The sequence below is a fragment of the Dermatophagoides pteronyssinus genome, unplaced genomic scaffold (assembly GCF_027571235.1).
Source record: "Dermatophagoides pteronyssinus isolate colony J.1.1.1.1 unplaced genomic scaffold, Derpt_VIB-CSIC_2022.12 sq0025, whole genome shotgun sequence".
In the NCBI taxonomy this organism is placed as follows: Eukaryota; Metazoa; Arthropoda; class Arachnida; order Sarcoptiformes; family Pyroglyphidae; genus Dermatophagoides; species Dermatophagoides pteronyssinus.
This window is the reverse complement of record NW_027461549.1, coordinates 1-16,628: the sequence shown is the minus strand read 5'-3', so window position 1 is coordinate 16,628 and position 16,628 is coordinate 1. Positions and strand designations below refer to the sequence as shown.

Here is a 16,628-nt window from a genome sequence, read left to right as displayed (position 1 = left end):
GCAAAACAATGAAGAGCCGCTATGCAGTAATGAAATGAGAAGAAGAAGAAAAAAAATATAATGATTTTGCGGCAATAAATAAAAGGTAGTAGCATTATTTAATGATGATTCAAGAGATGAAAAAAAAAGAACAAGAAGAAGCTTCAATGAGTGTTTCGAATCATTTCATATACTGTTTTCGTTAAATGTATTGTACGTGTGTTTGATGATGTGATTGATTGCGATTGGTTTTTTTCAACAAACAAACAAACAAACAGCAGAAATAATATTAAAAAAAACACGACAAGGAGAACGCGAAACGAAACAACGAATTCAACGAAATGAAATGAAAAAAAATAACAACAACATCAGCAAGAAAAAGATGTGATTATTTTCTAATGATGATGATAATTTTATTGAAATAATTTATAAATTGATCAACTCTTTCTCTCTCTCTTTCTATATCAAGAATGATGAATAATTTTATTTTGTTTTTTCTATTAAATTAACACCAACAAACGAGGAGCTAATTTGTGGTTTCGATTGATCATTCTGTTGTTACAAGTGTCTGTAATTTTTTTTTTGCCTACTTAATCTGATTGATCAATGATTGATTCATTGAATATCAACAAAAAAAGAAACTAATCAACACAACATCGTCATCAAATATATTTGTTAATTCGAATTTGTGTTAATTAGAAAAGAAAAAAAAATACAAATGTTTTTCGAGTGATAAGATTATTATTATTGTTGTTGTTGTTGTTTGGAGTTGTGGGTGACAAACTACAAGAAATTTTGTTTGTTTGTTTCATCCATTCATCACATTTTGTTTCCTGAAATTTTGTTTGTTTGTTTCATCCATTCATCACATTTTGTTTCCTGAAATTTTTTTTTTAATTTAAATCATCTTTTCAATTTCGAAACACCTCATCCTCATCCTTATCATCATTAATATTAAAATCATTTATTTTCAAACATGATAATGGTGTTAACACCTCGTCAAAAACAAGAATTGTATGTTTAGATTTTTTTTTGTAAATTGTTATTCATTTATTAAATTTGTTTTTTTTTGTTGTAAATAATTTTCAAACAGAGAATATGCAATTGCCGATTATCTAGAAAATAATGGTTATAATGATGCATTCGAAGCATTTAAAAAAGATGCCAATATTGTAATTGAAAATTTACATTATTATTTTTTTTTGCTTTATAAAGTAATTTCAAATTTTTTTTCTTGATAAAAAACATAGCAAAAAGATCCGGATAAAGGACCATCAGGAATATTGGAAAAGAAATGGATATCGGTTGCAAGATTATCGAAAAAAGTCAATGAATTAGAAGATAAATGTCGTGAATTAGAAAAAGAATATGTTATTGGTGCACCATTAAGAGATAAACGTTCACCAACTGAATGGATACCAAGACCACCTGAACGTTGTACATTGGATGGCCATACAGCACCAATAACACGTGTATTATTTCATCCAATATTTGTTTGTGTTGTATCAGCAAGTGAAGATGGTACAATAAAAACATGGGATTATGAAACCGGTACATATGAAAAAACATTAAAAGGTCATACAAATGCCGTACAAGATTTGGCATTTTCACCTAATGGCAAATTACTTGCATCATGTTCGGCTGATTTAAGTGTAAAATTATGGGATTTTCAAAATTATATCTGCATTAAAACATTATATGGACATGATCATAATGTATCATCAGTTACATTTGTACCATCGGGTGATTATGTATTAAGTTGTTCACGTGATAAAACAATTAAAATGTGGGAAATATCAACCGGTTATTGTGTAAGCACATTTACTGGACATCGTGAATGGGTTAAAATGGTTCGTGTTAATAATGATGGATCATTAATGGCAACCTGTTCAAAAGATCATGTATGTTACTTTTTTACAACAAAAAATGTATCTCATTAATATTTTTTGTTTTTGTAGACGATTATTGTCTGGAATTTGATCAATGCTAATCAACATATGAATAGTGGTGGTGGTGGTGGTAGTAATAATGATATTAAAATTATGTTACGTGAACATGATCATACTGTTGAATGTATATCATGGGCACCTAATACTGCCAATAAATCTATATCGGAAGCATTCGAAGAGGTAATTTTTTCAAGAGAAATTTTAAAGCATTAATTTAATGATCTTCATCAACTATAGAAGAGAAAAGAATTACAAGGTCCATATCTGGTTAGCGGTTCGCGTGATAATACATTAAAATTATGGGATATTGGTACAGGTGTTTGTCTATTCACATTTATTGGCCATGATAGCTGGGTACGTGATGTTAGTTGGCATCCAGCCGGTAAATTTTTCATTTCAGCATCTGATGATAAAACGATTCGTGTTTGGGATGTTGTTAATAAAAGGCTAACTAAAACACTTGAATCACATAAACATTTTTGTTCATGTATAGGTTTGTTGCATTAAATAGTATTTTAAAATTGAAATTTTTTAATTTTTTTTGAAAATTAATTTACAGATTTTCATCAACGTGCACCATATGTTGTAAGCGGTAGTGTCGATCTAACGGTTAAAATTTGGGAATGTCGTTAAATTATTATCTTTATTATTATTTGAATCGAAAAAAAATATATATAAATGGACTGTTGTTGGAAAATTAATCCTGGATTAGAAGATACAGTTTAAAAAAAAAATTAGACAAAATTTATAATTAAATTAAACAAAAACAAACAATTATTAATAACACACAACGATGATATCAAACATTGAATACCACCAATCAAACAAAACAAAACAAAAAAACAGGAAAAAAATTGCCTCTTTGGTCATCATTGAATACATTCATTCATCAATCCATCCATTCATCGTCATCAATCATCATTTAGGGAAACCATCATTGTTTGTTTTTTTTCCTAATCAATCAATTTATTCGTAAAATTGAACTTTTTTTATAAGAAAGAAAAAAAATTTGATGAAATTACACTTTTGAGATATATATTTTTTCTTTTTTTTGATGTGATTATCATTTGCTCTCTTTCACTCTATATTTACATCAACAAACAAACAAACATAAATTTTCTTTTTTTCAAATTTTCATTCTTCATTTGTCTCTGATTTGATTCTTACTTTCTTTTCTTTTCGTTTCTTTAGTTATCTATTTTCTTTATTTAGTTATTAATTAAAACAAACAAACAAAGGAAGAAAATTTCATTGATTTGATTGTCGTTTCTTACTACTATTGCAAGAAAACAAACAAATTGTCAATGAATAACTTTGAGATCCTTTTAAATCCTTTTTCTTTTTTTCCAGTGATCATACACCACACACACAAACACTTAATTAATTTGATAAAATAAATTGAATGAATGTAAATAATTTTGAAAAATTAAAATTTTTTTTGTTTTTTACTTTCGAAAAAATGATCCAATAGATGGCAGTCATCCGTTGATTGATCACATGTTTGATGTATATTTTGCGCCATAATTATCTTCAATTGTGTTTGACAGTTTTTTTTATTAAAAAAAAAGAAAAAAATGAATCAAAAACGTGTACCATGGTTAGAAAAATATCGACCAAATCAATTGGATGATATTGTTGGTAATGATGGTGTGATTGAAAAATTCAAAATATTTAGCCGTACTGGTAATATACCGAATTTTATTCTAAGTGGTCCACCTGGTATTGGTAAAACAACAACCATTCTATGTTTGGCACATCAATTATTGGGCGATCATTTTAAAGATGCTGTACTTGAATTGAATGCATCGAATGAACGTGGTATTGATGTTGTTCGTAATAAGATAAAAATGTTTGCTCAAAGTCGTATGACATTGGAACCACATCAACATAAAATTGTTATTCTTGATGAAGCCGATAGTATGACTGATGGTGCCCAACAAGCATTAAGACGTACGATGGAAATTTTTTCTACAACAACACGATTTGCATTAGCTTGTAATACATCCGAAAAGATAATCGAACCGATACAATCAAGATGTGCGGTTATTCGTTTTGGAAAATTACCGGATGAAAAAATTGCCAAAAAATTGATTGAAATCTGTAAAAAAGAACAACTTGATTATGATGAAGAAGGTATCGAAGCTATTGTATTCACTGCTCAAGGTGATCTTCGTCAGGCTATTAATAATCTACAATCAGTTGCTGATGGTTATGATGGAAAAATTACTAGCGTAAACGTTTTTAAAATATGTGATGAACCACATCCATTGTATATAAAAGAAATGTTTAAATTATGTTTGGAAGAAAAATTCGATTCAGCATATGCTATTGTTGCAAATCTTTGCAATCTTGGCTATTCAGCCGATGATATTATTGCCAATATTTTACGTGTTTGTAAACGATATCCTATGCCTGAATATTTAAAATTGGAATTTATTCGTGAAATCGGTTTTACACAGCTACGTATTCATCAAGGTATTCATTCGCCGATACAATTTGCCGGATTAATTGCTCGTCTTGTTAAAAAACAAAAAATTATGGCCAATCATTGAATGCAACAAAAAAAAAATTATAATTTTGAAAATTTTTTATCACTTCTAACTATTTTTACATTCACATTATGGATAGATTGAAATAGGAAATATTTGTTTCCATTTTTTTTTCAATATTTATTTTTTTATTCATTCGAAATTTATTGATTAATTTATCTTCACTCTTTGAACAATGAAAAATGATTAAACAATCTTTTTTTATGTTAATGAAACGAAAAATTACAATTACTGTACTTTAATCATGATTGATAATAAAAAGGATGTAATCATGGTGAATGGTGAGCCAGTGATGGCCAAAACCAACAAAAATCACGATGATGATATTCTTTTTACCGAATTCAAAGCGAATCAAATCAAAAAATATCTTCAACAAAATGATCGATTAGCATTGAAAACATTGGCCTGTTCGAATGGTGGATTTGTTACAAATAAACTTCGTGTAAAAGTTTGGTGCCGTTTAGCTTATGTTGATAATGATGATGATGATGATAATGATGATATTTCTGATGACCAAAATGACATTCCTGACAATATTCAACGTAATGATAATTATCGACAAGTTATACTTGATGTTGAACGATCATTGAAAAGATTTCCACCCAGTGTTAAAGAAGTGCAAAGAATTGCCTATCAGGATAAATTGACCGAAATAATCATTCGAATATTGGATCATAATCCTGATATGTATTATTATCAAGGCTATCATGATGTTTGTCTTACGTTTCTATTAGTAATGAATGAACATCAAGCTTTTCGTTTGATCAATGCAATATCACGATCACATTTACGATTCTATATGGAACGTACAATGAATACAACAAGTAATTTACTTGAAATTATCTATCTAATCATACGAGATGAAGATGATGAACTACATGATCATCTTATACGATCCGAAGTTGGCACAATATTTTCATTAAGTTGGGTGATTACCTGGTTCAGTCATGTACTCAATGATTTGGATGATATACTTCGTTTATTTGATCTATTCATATCAACACATTATCTGATGCCAATCTATATGACAGTGGCCATTTTAATGTGGAAAAAATCAGACATTCTACTTGTCGACTGTGATATGGCTAGTATGCATAAATTCCTTACAGCAATTCCTATTGAAAATTCATCATTACCAATTGATCGATTAGTTCGAGATACTCTTGAATTATCTGTACGCTATCCACCGGAAGATACGCTTGAACGACAAAAACAAATCGAAACAAATGCTTTAAACGATGATGATGATCATCATCATCGAAATGATCATGGCCAATCGATAATTAAATTTTCAATACAATTTTTAAGGAGAAATATTTTTTCCTTTACATTCATCGGTTTCATATCGATTATGATTCACCAATTCTGTTATGATTATCTTTATTCATGATTACTAGACCATTTTTGTTTGTGTTTTGTTTTTTTGCTTTCAACTTTTCTTTCTTTTCTTTTTTTTAAAAAAAAGGAATTTAATTTTATTTATTATTTACATCAATCACAATTAATCAATTAATTAATAAATAAAAATCAATCAATGATGATGTTTAATAGTCAATAATGAAGGCAAAAATGAGCCACCAATTAAAAGAAATAATTCTTTAATTTTTAAACGACGATGTTGAGTAATTTCGGGCAATACATGTACAGCTGCAACATATAAAAATGTTCCGGCACTAAATAATAATGAAATACCGGTAGCATTATATTCATGAAATGTTTGTTGTGATGATGAATTGATACCAAAATATGTTAAAAATGAAGCGGTTGGTGCACTGATTGAAAACCAAAATAAATGTCTTTTAGCACGATTACGATCAAGACCTTCATGTAGAAGAAATGTAACAAGACCAAATGCAGCCGGTGCTTTATGTAATAATATGGCTAAAAAAACAATCATTTCAACATCGGCATGTGATGTTGTAGCTGCTGCTCCCAATGCAATACCATCGGCTATTGATAATACAAACAAAAATTATTCAAACTTACACATCAAACAAAAATATTTCTACATACCAGCCGAATGAACAATTAATCCAATGGTTGCTGTTAATTTTGATGTACTTTTTTTATTGGAATGATTAGATTCTGATTCGATTGCAATTGAGCTATCAGTGGCGGTTAATTGACTATATCCATGCGATCCACCACCACCACCAGCTGTATTGGTCATTCCAGTAGAAAATTGATCAACAATTAACATTGTTACAAAACCAAATAATAATGTTAAACCAATGATTGTATGTGGATCATTATATTGTTCATTAACATTATTATTATTTGAATCATTTTCTATTGCATTAATTATTGATGAATTATGTGTTAATGATCGTCGATCAACATTATTATTATGATGATGATTATGATGATGTTGTTGTTGTTGTCCTGATTGATATATACTGCTAATACCTTCAGGTATAATCACACAAAGTGCAGCACCAATCAATATACCGGCACCAAATACACTGAATAATCTTACTTTTGATTCGGATAGATAAAATAATATCGGTATTGTACCGGCAATATAACTACCAAAACCGATCGAACAATTTAATAAAATTAAAAAAAATAATTGATCCATGATTGGATTTTGATATCAAAAAAAAGGTTAAAAATGGACAGAATATTTAACACAAGAAAAAAAATTCCGATGATATTTCATCATCTAATTATGATTGATTTCATAATTATCGCGTGCAAATTAAACACGTATACAATATGTAACAATAACAACAATCAAACTTATCAATCAAAAATTTTTTAGAAATGAGAAAAAAACAACAAAACAATAATAAAATAGAACTCGTCATTATTTATGAAAATCATATGATTTTTTAAAATTCGATATATCGAATTTATGAATAGCTCATCAGCTGACAATTCCAACAACAAAAAAAAAAGAATTTATAAAATATTTATTTTCAAGTAAATCTTCGAAATGAATTACAATATTTAAAAAAATTTTAAAAATTCTCATCATCTATGATAATGTCGTCTAGATCGTGATCGTGATTTGGATCTTGATCTTGATCTTGACCGCGATGACAATGATGAAGATTTTTGTGATGATGAACGATGATGATTTCGTTTAGATTTGTTGGAACTTCGATGATGATGATGATGTGATGATCGATGATAATCATGAGATTTGGATCGAGATCTTGATTTTTTACGAGAATGTTTTGAATGATGTCGAATTTTGTGACGGCTTGAATGTTTATGTCGTCTATCCAAAGAAAATGATCTTGATCGTGATTTTCTTCGCCGCCGATGTTCATCATCATCATCATCATCATCTGAGCTTCGATATCGTTTCGGTGGTGAACAATCATCAATTACAATATCGTAATTTCTTAATGGTGATTGATCGGTCTCAATGGATGATTTAGTTTTATCGACAACTGGATTCTGATCACATTCATCTGAATCACTGGAATCTCGCATTTGTGGTAATGGTGATGTAACCCTTTCAATTGTAGGAGATAATTCTACATTGGCCGATGATGGTAGATATGGTCCAAATGTAACGGGGTTATCAGCCAATCGATTTTGATTACGTAAAAATTTTAAAAATTCTTGAGCTTTTCTTTTACGAAATTCTTGTAATCGTTTTTCTTGAGCTGAAACATTTTTCACAACCTGTTTCGATTCTAATAGATCATCATTATGGCTTTGATCACCATCATCATTGTTCGGTTCGTTGGTTAAATTCTTACGAACATGATCATCAGTTACAACAACAAGACGAGATTTTTTCGAATCTTCTTTCTTTTTACCGGTCATCGAAAACGTTATAGAAGAAGTTGATGGTGATGATGATTTTTCCAATCTAGATTGATGTTGTTTTTCTATTCGTTCTTTTTGTTTTTGACGAGCTATAAAATGAATTTTTCGTTGAACATAATGTGCATTAAAACGATGTCCATTGTTGAGGAAATCAAATTTAGGATTATTCAATTCACGAATAGATGTTTCAAAATTTTCACCATTCTGTGCAACATGTTCGGCCAGTTTATCGATTATTAATTCAATATCAGCCGATGGTTTAGGTATTAATGGACATTTATTGCTTGTAGCATTAGCAACAGCAGCAGCAGAATCTTGTATAACTTGTGGCATTTCAGTAGATTTTTTCTCATTAGATTCCGGTTCAATATCATCACCATATTTATCTTTAAAATTTTTTACCAATTTTGAATAAGCTAATTCCTGTTCATTATTATAATTCTGTATAAATAAACTTGGAATCTGAACTTTTTCCATAGTTTGTGTGGTAGTTGTTGTTTTGGCCAATAAACTTGGATGAAGATAATTATCATCATCATCATCATCATTTTCATCATCGTCATCATCATCATTATTATTATCGTTAGTATCATTGTTGTTTGATTTAGATTGTTGTTCATTGGAATCATCAAATCGATAACGTCCAGATTTCAATTCTATTAATAAATGTTTATAATATGGATGAAGATTTGAATCAATCGAAAGAAATTCAAAATTTGAATTCGCGGCTTGTTTAGTTTTCAATAAAATTTCCATTTGTAAACCTTGTGTAGAAACAAATGATGCTGTTTTTGCAATGATTTGATGTAATTTCATACTTGTTGGTAATTGCATATTATCCGGTACGGTTAGACCATTAGGTATTTGATAATCATTATCATTATCTTCATCACCATCACCATTATGGTTTTGATTATCATCAGATTTTCCATCACCAGTATTTGAATCATATGAAAATCCAACATTTGAATATTCACCCTTCGTTTCTTTGCCGGTTTTTTTATCATCTATTATTCAATGATTCAATAAATCATCAGCAAAAAAAAAAGTTTATTTGCAACAAATTTAACATACCGGTTTGATTTTCTTCATCACAAAGATAACGAAAACGTTCACGATTCAATTCCATTTCAAATTTTTCATCATCATTTGATCTCACCAATGTTTGACGATCATTTAGATCGGAAAGATCGTGCAGATACCCACGTACATCATATCTAGGAGGGGAAAATTGGAAATTCGGTTGGAAAATAGAGGAATTTTTGGGAAAAGTTGGAAAAAATTTTGTTGGACAACCAGAATTAGATACATTTTACATTCGAAATAAAATTGATTGATAAGATGTCAACAACAACAATAACAACATAAACAAAGTACAAGTAAAAAATGTACAAAGGAAGACAAGAAATATAATTTTTTTTTCTCATTCTCACTATTCTCATTTTTTTCTGTTTGTTAAAATTGATTTTTTTTTTCGTAGAAATCATACCCGTTATTTGATTAAAGAGAAAGTTTTTGGTCATTTTTTTCTTTATAATTTTTCTTTCTCCGATTCTCTCCAAGCCATTCGAAAATTATGATTCGAATCCATGATTACGATGATCACCTTGTTGATTGGAAATTCGTTGAACAATTTCAGCACAACAAAATTAAGCTTGTTTTTTCAAAAATTGCTAATTTGAATAATTTTTTTTTTGAAAATCATTTATAATTATGAAGAGGATGTATGTGTATGTTTACAATAATTATTATTCAATAAAATATTTGATTACAATGTTTTTTTTTCAATTATTAAATTTTGAATGTCGAAAAAAACAAAAACAAAAACAAACCTGTCAATAAGAATATTATGATCACCAATCCATGGTATTAAATGTTTTCCATTATTAATCCAACGTGATTTTTCATCATCACGATATAATTTACATTGATAACCAAATATAAATAATTGATCATCATTTTGATCATTCGAATGTTTTTGATGTTTTAATCGATTTCTATTCCATTGAATATTTTCGTTTTCCATTCATAAAATTCTTGTTGTTTTGTTTTTGACATCGATCATTTGAACAAAAATGTTGAAAAGACCAAAATTCGGTAATTCGGGAAAAATAAAAACAAAAAACAACGTGAGCAACACAAAAAAATATTTACCCATCACCATGTGTTTCCATCTAGCGATCGAATAATGGAAACTTGAAATGATTCGAATTCGAATACCCGCCACATTCGAAAAATTCCAAAAAAACAAAAAACAAAATTCATTTTTTCAAGAATTTCTCTTTTCAAAATTTCACTATAAACAACAGAATATATTTTATCTTTTTCTTTAAAATTAAAAACATTTAACAATTAAAAATTTTTTCCGGTAAAATCAACAACAAATAAATAAATTAGATAATTTATAACAAGAAGAAAAAAAATATAAAGATTCTCTCTTCGAATCGACAAGGAAAAAAAACTAAAATCTCTAAAATAAGATGATTGTCATGATGATGATGATGATGAGACTAGATGATTGACTACAATGAATGAATGAATGAATCCAATCAATTGAAGGAATTGGAACAGCAAAAATAATGGTCACAACCTTATTTTGAGTGAGTGATTTAATCGATTTGATGATATAATATGATGGGTTTTTCGTTTGTTTGTTTGTTTGTGTCTGTGTGTGTATTAATGGAAAGATAAAATTTACTAATAAAGATTTCTTTTACTATAAAATTAAAGATAAGTGGGATATGTTTTTTACTGTTTGAATCACAATGAATATTTTTGTTTTGTTTTGTTTGTTTTTTTGTTGTTTCACACCAAAAACGTTATTTATTGAACACAGTCAGGTTTTTTTCCCGTTTGTTTGATCACCGGTGATTTTGTCGATTTTTTTTTTTTTGTTTTGTTTTTGTCATTTTTGTTATTATATATCCGGTGTTCGAGCTGAAAATGTTGCCGATGATCCATTTGCATTCATTCGTAAACATAATTCACGCATTTGTAATAAACTTCCTTCTAAACTAAGTGCAAAAAAATCTGAACTTGTTTCATCCGAACTATAAAATGATGATACACAAAATATAATATGATCTTTTTTTGGTGTATATGCACAACCATAACCATCCGGAACAACAGGACCATAACCAATAATTATATCAATATCCGTTGGTAATTGACTAGTTGATAGACGATAATTTCCATATTCACCAAATGATTTTTCACGAAATATTGCTGGTATTGTATTGAAATTTTTCTTTGATAATTCACGTAATGCACGAAGATGATTTTCTGGTCCATGGCCATTCATTGTCTGTTGTTGTTGTGGAGAATCAAAAAGGAAAAAATCAAAAAAGAATAACAACAATCATGGTTCAATGAACAAAACAGGAAGAAAAACAAAAATTCTCTATTTTCATCTCGTTTCAATTCATCAATTTAATCATCATCATCATCATCTTGTATTTATACTTACATAGTGCATAATTTCCACTTGTTTTTGAATTGCTCGTTTGAAGAGTTTGATTTTTTGGTCCTCCTTTGTGTTTGTTCGTATTCGGTAATCAAAATTGATTGAAAAGATAAATATTAGAATTAAGTGAAAGAGAAGAGGAAAAGAAAACAGAAAAAAGTTAATCAAAAAATTGCTCGAAGCTAAATTTCGGTTGTTACTCGTGTTTCGAATTCATTTCATTTTCAATTTCAAGAATTGTTACCTCAACATCCTCTACGATCAAGTTGTTCGATGTCGTTGTTGTTGTTGTTGTCAATGTTGATGTTGGCTGTGGACACATACTTTTAGCCCAATCTCTTGCTTCTTTTGTTGATGATCGTATTGTATCAACACGACCATTTTGAAAATGTCTTATGGAACAACTTTCATATGATGATACAATATAACGATGTAATTTAAAAAATGTTAATTGTAATGATAGCTGTATATATGCATCTGGAGAGATTTTTTGCTGTTTAATAAAATCACTACCATATTCATTAAATTTTAATACATAAAAATCTAAATCATTTATAGATTTATCAGCATGTTTTTCTGCTTGTTTTATATGTTTATCTAAATCTAATGTTATATTCCATCGTAATGGTAATGATTTTAATATTGTTGTTGTTGTTGTTGTTGATTGTTTTAACAAATCATCTTGACCATGATTAGCATCAATAATTGTGGCCGATGATGATGTGGTTGATGTGGCCGATGATGGATGATAATTTTGTTGATAAAAATTAAGAAATTTTTTCAAAAAATTTATCATTGTAATTCCTTCGGATGCAGAATGTTCCATAATACAACCACAAATACCTTCTTTTGAAACAATAATCTGTAAGAATTTATCCCACCAACGATTCGCTGTATGTATTTGACTACCACCACCATGTAATAACATTGTTGACATATATGATTGATCCATTTTTGCAATCTGTATTGAATTACGATAACCCGAACGTTGATTTGTTTTTGGTAATATAAAATCATCTAAACAAAGTATAAATAATGATGTTTCTATTAAATGAATACTTTCAACATTTGTTTTATCTTCAATCAATTCGGTACGAATTTTTGCCCAAATTTTACGATTTTCCGTTGTTAATATACCAATGTTTGGTTGTTGAAATTGTAATGGTATTTTTGATCGATTCCATATGTTTGATAAACATTGTTCCAATTCATCAATACTAGGTATTGTTGTTGATTGTTCCAGATAGACAACGGTAAACTTTTTCAAATGAAAAAAAGAACGATAATTATTCATTCAACATAGTCAATGGCATTTTATTTTACCTGATTAAAAGCTGCAACAATAAAATGTTGACAACTACCTGGTTGATGTTTATGAATATAAAGTTCATCTTTATCTTCACCCGGTATACGACATGCAGTAAAAAAATGTTGATATGTTTTCATACATAATTTTCGACCACGCATTGTATCTTGTTTTAATGTTTGGCTACGAAAATTTACAAAATCAATAAAAACATATAGAGAAAGCAGATTGACATCATACTTATCGATTTGTTCTTTAAATATCAAAGCAAATTTAGTAAAATATGCTGCAAAATTTATCAGATCCGATGTACGACGAAATGTTTGTCGTGGTAATAGAAAAAATGGATTCGAATTAATCAATAATGGTAATGGATTTGTTAGATACATATCATCCAGCCAAAAATCAGTTGACTATTAAGTTTTGAAAAAAAAACAAAAATTAAAATTCTGAAATAATTCTTGCAAATTCAAAATCAAATACATTTCAAGATGTGTCATCAAAAACCATATTGTTGTTGTTGTTGAATGAGGGATTTCTTTCTCTCTCGATTCTCCCATATAAAAAAAATTTTTGGGACACATTTGCAACATTATCTGACATTTCATATGAAATGATTAAAAATGTTAATACACAGCTGAGCTCAAATCAATCTATTTATTTATTCATTCATCCGGTGCTGGTTGTTGTTTTCATAAACATTTTTGGATTTTGCATTCAATTCATTTACCACACAACACACAACACACACACATAATAATAATAATATTCACCAAGAGAATTCGAATGAATTTAGCTTGTCAATTTCTGGGGAAATATTCATTCACTGTGTTCGTCGGTACATTCGTCGTAGAGTTTTTTGGAAAAATTATTCACCAAAACCGAACCGAGAAAAAAGAAAAATAATGACTCATATGCAGAGTGTTTGTGTGTTCAGCCACATTAATTAGATTTAGGAAATATTTTAAGGTTTTTTTTGTTTCGTAAAAAAACTATATTTAGGATATATTTTATTTTTTTCCTGTTTTCGCGAAAATTATGAATTTTGTTTGTTGTTTTTCTTCATCTTGTTCACCCCAAAACCATTAATTTCCCCTTCCTATCATCGAAAAAATCTATATCACCATCATCATCAGGTAATTGATAAACCTGTCAAATGTTTTCAAATGTGTTTCTCCTTTGATATTCATTGATCAATGATGAAACGATGAAAGAAAAATTGTGAAAAAGAATCTTTTTTCTTTCGGTTGTCAATATTGTTGTTATCGAAAGAAATAACAATTTTTTCAGCATTTCTTTTCAGCTACTGAATTTCTAAGTATGATGAAAATTATTATCAAAGTGAAAATAGTAAAATTTTTCATTTGAAAATCGAACCAAAAACCAAATGATGATGATGATGATAATAAAATGAAAAATAAAAATTTCAACCAGAAAAATAAAATAAAAAATCGATCGATAGATCGATCTATCTCGGAAAAACTCGAATGGAATAATTTTCGGTCATCAGCAGCAGCAGCCAAAAAAACCGAATTGAGCGAAAAAACCGAAACATTCGATTCTGTCAGTAGTTGATTCTTACCATCTCTACATTTTTTCTGTTTTGTTTCGTGGATCGATCTTTTCGATCTTTTTGAATATTTTTTTATTATTATCATTATTATTCTACCATCTTTTCTTTTTTTTGGTTTTCGTTTGACAATCAATTCGTTGTCTTTTACTTTCATTCACTATTTCAGTCTGTCTGTTTGTGAAATGAAATAAAATGAATCAGTAGCAAACGAACGAACGAAAAACGAAAACGAAAACGAAAAAACAAAGCTTGAACAGATTCTAAAATTCACATAGAAAAAAATATTTTCTTTTTGTTTGACAGTTAGACAGAATTTGAGAATTACGTTGTGAGAAAAAATAGTTATTGTAAACGAAAAACCAAAACCGACATACACAACAATCAATGTAGTGGTGGAAAGGGAGCAGGTGGTATAATTTCCTATGACCGGAGAAACAAAAAACAAAATAAAAAAAGATCATTTTGGTCCATGATGATGATGATCATTGATGATGGTCGTTGATCCTATAGTTATTTTCTTTCTTTCGTTCGTTTTTTGATTCTGTCATTCACATTCGATTCAGATATTTCCACCCACACGACCAGCACTCAACTATTTCGACTCAATAAATGATTGATTTTTTAAATTCAAAAACTTTAAAATTGCGTGATTGTTTAATTTGTTTTTGAATGAAAGAAAAGATTTTCAAAGTTTTCAAGGAATATTGCGTGTACCAATAATTCTGTGTAACCAAAAAAAAAGAAGCTCGTGTGTAATCCCTACCACTACACATCAATCAAATGAATTATAATGATGTGATGATATTTCTAATTATCATTGTTGCTTTCCCGTAAATAACTAATGTCCGAAAGATTTTTTTCAAAACAATTCTCAACAAGAATATACGCGTTTGGATCATTACGAAAACAAATGCTTATCTCTTTTTTGGTTTCTGATCAAAATAAATCGTTTTTGACCATCTCTCTCTTGACCGACCAATAGATTTGATAATGAAAAATATTTGGTTTTACTGACCAACCCAATTCATGTTCATGTGCCAATTATATTCAGCAAAAGAAACAAGAAAAACTTGAAAACAAATTTACACAATATTTCGATTGATTGGTTTCATTTGTTGTTGTTTTTTCATTCAAATGTGGGCGGCATTGAATGAATAAGGTGTCATTATACAACAAACAGCAAAAGTCGAACACAGATGATGCTTAATTTTGAAAAAAATTTTGTTTGTTTTTATCGGGGGGAGTGGAGAGAATGAATTGTACCAAATTCATGACCCTTATATTATTCTCTCCTCTGCTCTTCATTTGGTATTTATTTTATTCATTTATTAGTCCGGTTATTCTGTCGGTTATTATTGTTCCCGTCGTTGTTTGGGTTGTTTGCTGTTCGACAATCTATTTATACCGTTCGGTACCAGTAAGTCGGCATGTACCCGTGAACACAAACGAACGAACGAACGAAGGAAAAAAGTTTTGTTTTTTTTCGGTTATTTTTCATTTGATCATTCAAATTGGAACTGGGGAGATTTTCTTGTTGTTGTTGATGTTGTTGCTGTTATTCCCCCTCTGCAGAATTTGTTATTGTAACAAGGGATAAAGCCAATTAGATTCAACAACAACAACAGCAAAACAAACGAAAGAAAAAATAACAAGCAAAAAAAAATCTTTTCATTTACAAAACAACAAACACCACCATCCACCAACCACCGCCACCAAATACTAACTAACAAACAAACTGCAAGGCCAATAATCATCATCATTAAATCAAATGATAGGTAATAGGGTAGATATAGTCAATGATGATTAGCAACAAGAATATAATGATTAATGTTAAAATAGACGGAAAAAAGTTTGTTATTGATGAAATATTCTCTCTCTCTCTCTCTCTCTCTCTCTCTCTCTCTCTCTCTCTCTCTCTCTCTCTCTCTCTCTCTCTCTCTTTTATCTCTCTTTCTCGATTTTTTCCTTGTTTGAAAATCTAAACACCGTTTCATCATCATCATCATCGACAAGGATCTTTTCATTC

The 16,628-nt window shown here is 29.1% G+C and overlaps 6 protein-coding genes across 7 annotated transcripts; 3 read left to right on the top strand and 3 right to left on the bottom strand.

Moving 5' to 3' along the window:
• The first annotated feature begins 220 nt into the window (after positions 1–220).
• On the top strand, positions 221–2,817 carry Lis-1 (LisH and WD40 domain-containing Lis-1). The gene is made up of 6 exons (XM_027347541.2): positions 221–993; positions 1,073–1,151; positions 1,230–1,880; positions 1,938–2,108; positions 2,166–2,421; positions 2,488–2,817. The coding sequence occupies exons 1-6, from the start codon at positions 956–958 to the stop codon at positions 2,559–2,561; spliced, it is 1,269 nt and encodes a 422-aa protein (XP_027203342.1). The 5' UTR covers positions 221–955; the 3' UTR covers positions 2,562–2,817.
• A 378-nt stretch (positions 2,818–3,195) lies between these two features.
• On the top strand, positions 3,196–4,699 carry RfC4 (replication factor C subunit RfC4). Its single transcript, XM_027347546.2, has one exon. The coding sequence runs from the start codon at positions 3,503–3,505 to the stop codon at positions 4,478–4,480; it is 978 nt and encodes a 325-aa protein (XP_027203347.2). The 5' UTR covers positions 3,196–3,502; the 3' UTR covers positions 4,481–4,699.
• LOC113797199 (TBC1 domain family member 20) lies at positions 4,698–6,018 on the top strand. Its single transcript, XM_027347542.2, has one exon. It carries the CDS (start codon positions 4,722–4,724, stop codon positions 5,865–5,867), a length of 1,146 nt encoding a protein of 381 aa, XP_027203343.2. The 5' UTR covers positions 4,698–4,721; the 3' UTR covers positions 5,868–6,018.
• Positions 5,375–7,268, bottom strand: Zip102B (Zinc/iron regulated transporter-related protein 102B). Its single transcript, XM_027347543.2, has 2 exons — positions 6,491–7,268; positions 5,375–6,427 (listed from the first exon to the last, which is right to left on the bottom strand). The coding sequence occupies exons 1-2, from the start codon at positions 7,053–7,055 to the stop codon at positions 6,009–6,011; spliced, it is 984 nt and encodes a 327-aa protein (XP_027203344.1). The 5' UTR covers positions 7,056–7,268; the 3' UTR covers positions 5,375–6,008.
• Positions 7,269–7,372: 104 nt separating this feature from the next.
• LOC113797195 (uncharacterized) lies at positions 7,373–10,410 on the bottom strand. 2 transcript variants are annotated; one of them, XM_075823265.1, is made up of 3 exons: positions 10,093–10,410; positions 9,335–9,477; positions 7,373–9,267 (listed from the first exon to the last, which is right to left on the bottom strand). In XM_075823265.1, exons 1-3 carry the CDS (start codon positions 10,284–10,286, stop codon positions 7,451–7,453), a joined length of 2,154 nt encoding a protein of 717 aa, XP_075679380.1. In that variant the 5' UTR covers positions 10,287–10,410; the 3' UTR covers positions 7,373–7,450. The 2 variants fall into 2 exon arrangements, with proteins under 2 accessions (XP_075679380.1, XP_027203337.2); XM_027347536.2 differs by lacking the exon at positions 10,093–10,410 and adding an exon at positions 9,750–10,045.
• Positions 10,411–11,131: 721 nt separating this feature from the next.
• LOC113797206 (choline O-acetyltransferase-like) lies at positions 11,132–13,861 on the bottom strand. The gene is made up of 6 exons (XM_075823266.1): positions 13,513–13,861; positions 13,270–13,442; positions 13,047–13,212; positions 11,968–12,981; positions 11,727–11,789; positions 11,132–11,564 (listed from the first exon to the last, which is right to left on the bottom strand). The coding sequence occupies exons 2-6, from the start codon at positions 13,416–13,418 to the stop codon at positions 11,178–11,180; spliced, it is 1,779 nt and encodes a 592-aa protein (XP_075679381.1). The 5' UTR covers positions 13,419–13,442; positions 13,513–13,861; the 3' UTR covers positions 11,132–11,177.
• Positions 13,862–16,628: the final 2,767 nt, after the last annotated feature.

Coding starts and splice junctions, on each gene's coding strand:
- Lis-1 (XM_027347541.2), top strand. CDS start 956: ATGATAATGGTGTTAACACCTCGTCAAAAACAAGAATT. Junction 1,152..1,229: donor TTAAAAAAGATGCCAATATT/GTAATTGAAAAT, acceptor TAAAAAACATAG/CAAAAAGATCCGGATAAAGG. Junction 2,109..2,165: donor TATCGGAAGCATTCGAAGAG/GTAATTTTTTCA, acceptor CATCAACTATAG/AAGAGAAAAGAATTACAAGG.
- RfC4 (XM_027347546.2), top strand. CDS start 3,503: ATGAATCAAAAACGTGTACCATGGTTAGAAAAATATCGACCAAATCAA.
- LOC113797199 (XM_027347542.2), top strand. CDS start 4,722: ATGATTGATAATAAAAAGGATGTAATCATGGTGAATGGTGAGCCAGTG.
- Zip102B (XM_027347543.2), bottom strand. CDS start 7,055: ATGGATCAATTATTTTTTTTAATTTTATTAAATTGTTCGATCGGTTTT. Junction 6,428..6,490: donor ATTAATTGTTCATTCGGCTG/GTATGTAGAAAT, acceptor TATTATCAATAG/CCGATGGTATTGCATTGGGA.
- LOC113797195 (XM_075823265.1), bottom strand. CDS start 10,286: ATGGAAAACGAAAATATTCAATGGAATAGAAATCGATTAAAACATCAA. Junction 9,478..10,092: donor CATAATATTCTTATTGACAG/GTTTGTTTTTGT, acceptor TTCCCCTCCTAG/ATATGATGTACGTGGGTATC. Junction 9,268..9,334: donor TGATGAAGAAAATCAAACCG/GTATGTTAAATT, acceptor ATTGAATAATAG/ATGATAAAAAAACCGGCAAA.
- LOC113797206 (XM_075823266.1), bottom strand. CDS start 13,418: ATGTATCTAACAAATCCATTACCATTATTGATTAATTCGAATCCATTT. Junction 13,213..13,269: donor TTTAAAGAACAAATCGATAA/GTATGATGTCAA, acceptor AAATTTTCGTAG/CCAAACATTAAAACAAGATA. Junction 12,982..13,046: donor TTGTTGCAGCTTTTAATCAG/GTAAAATAAAAT, acceptor CATTTGAAAAAG/TTTACCGTTGTCTATCTGGA.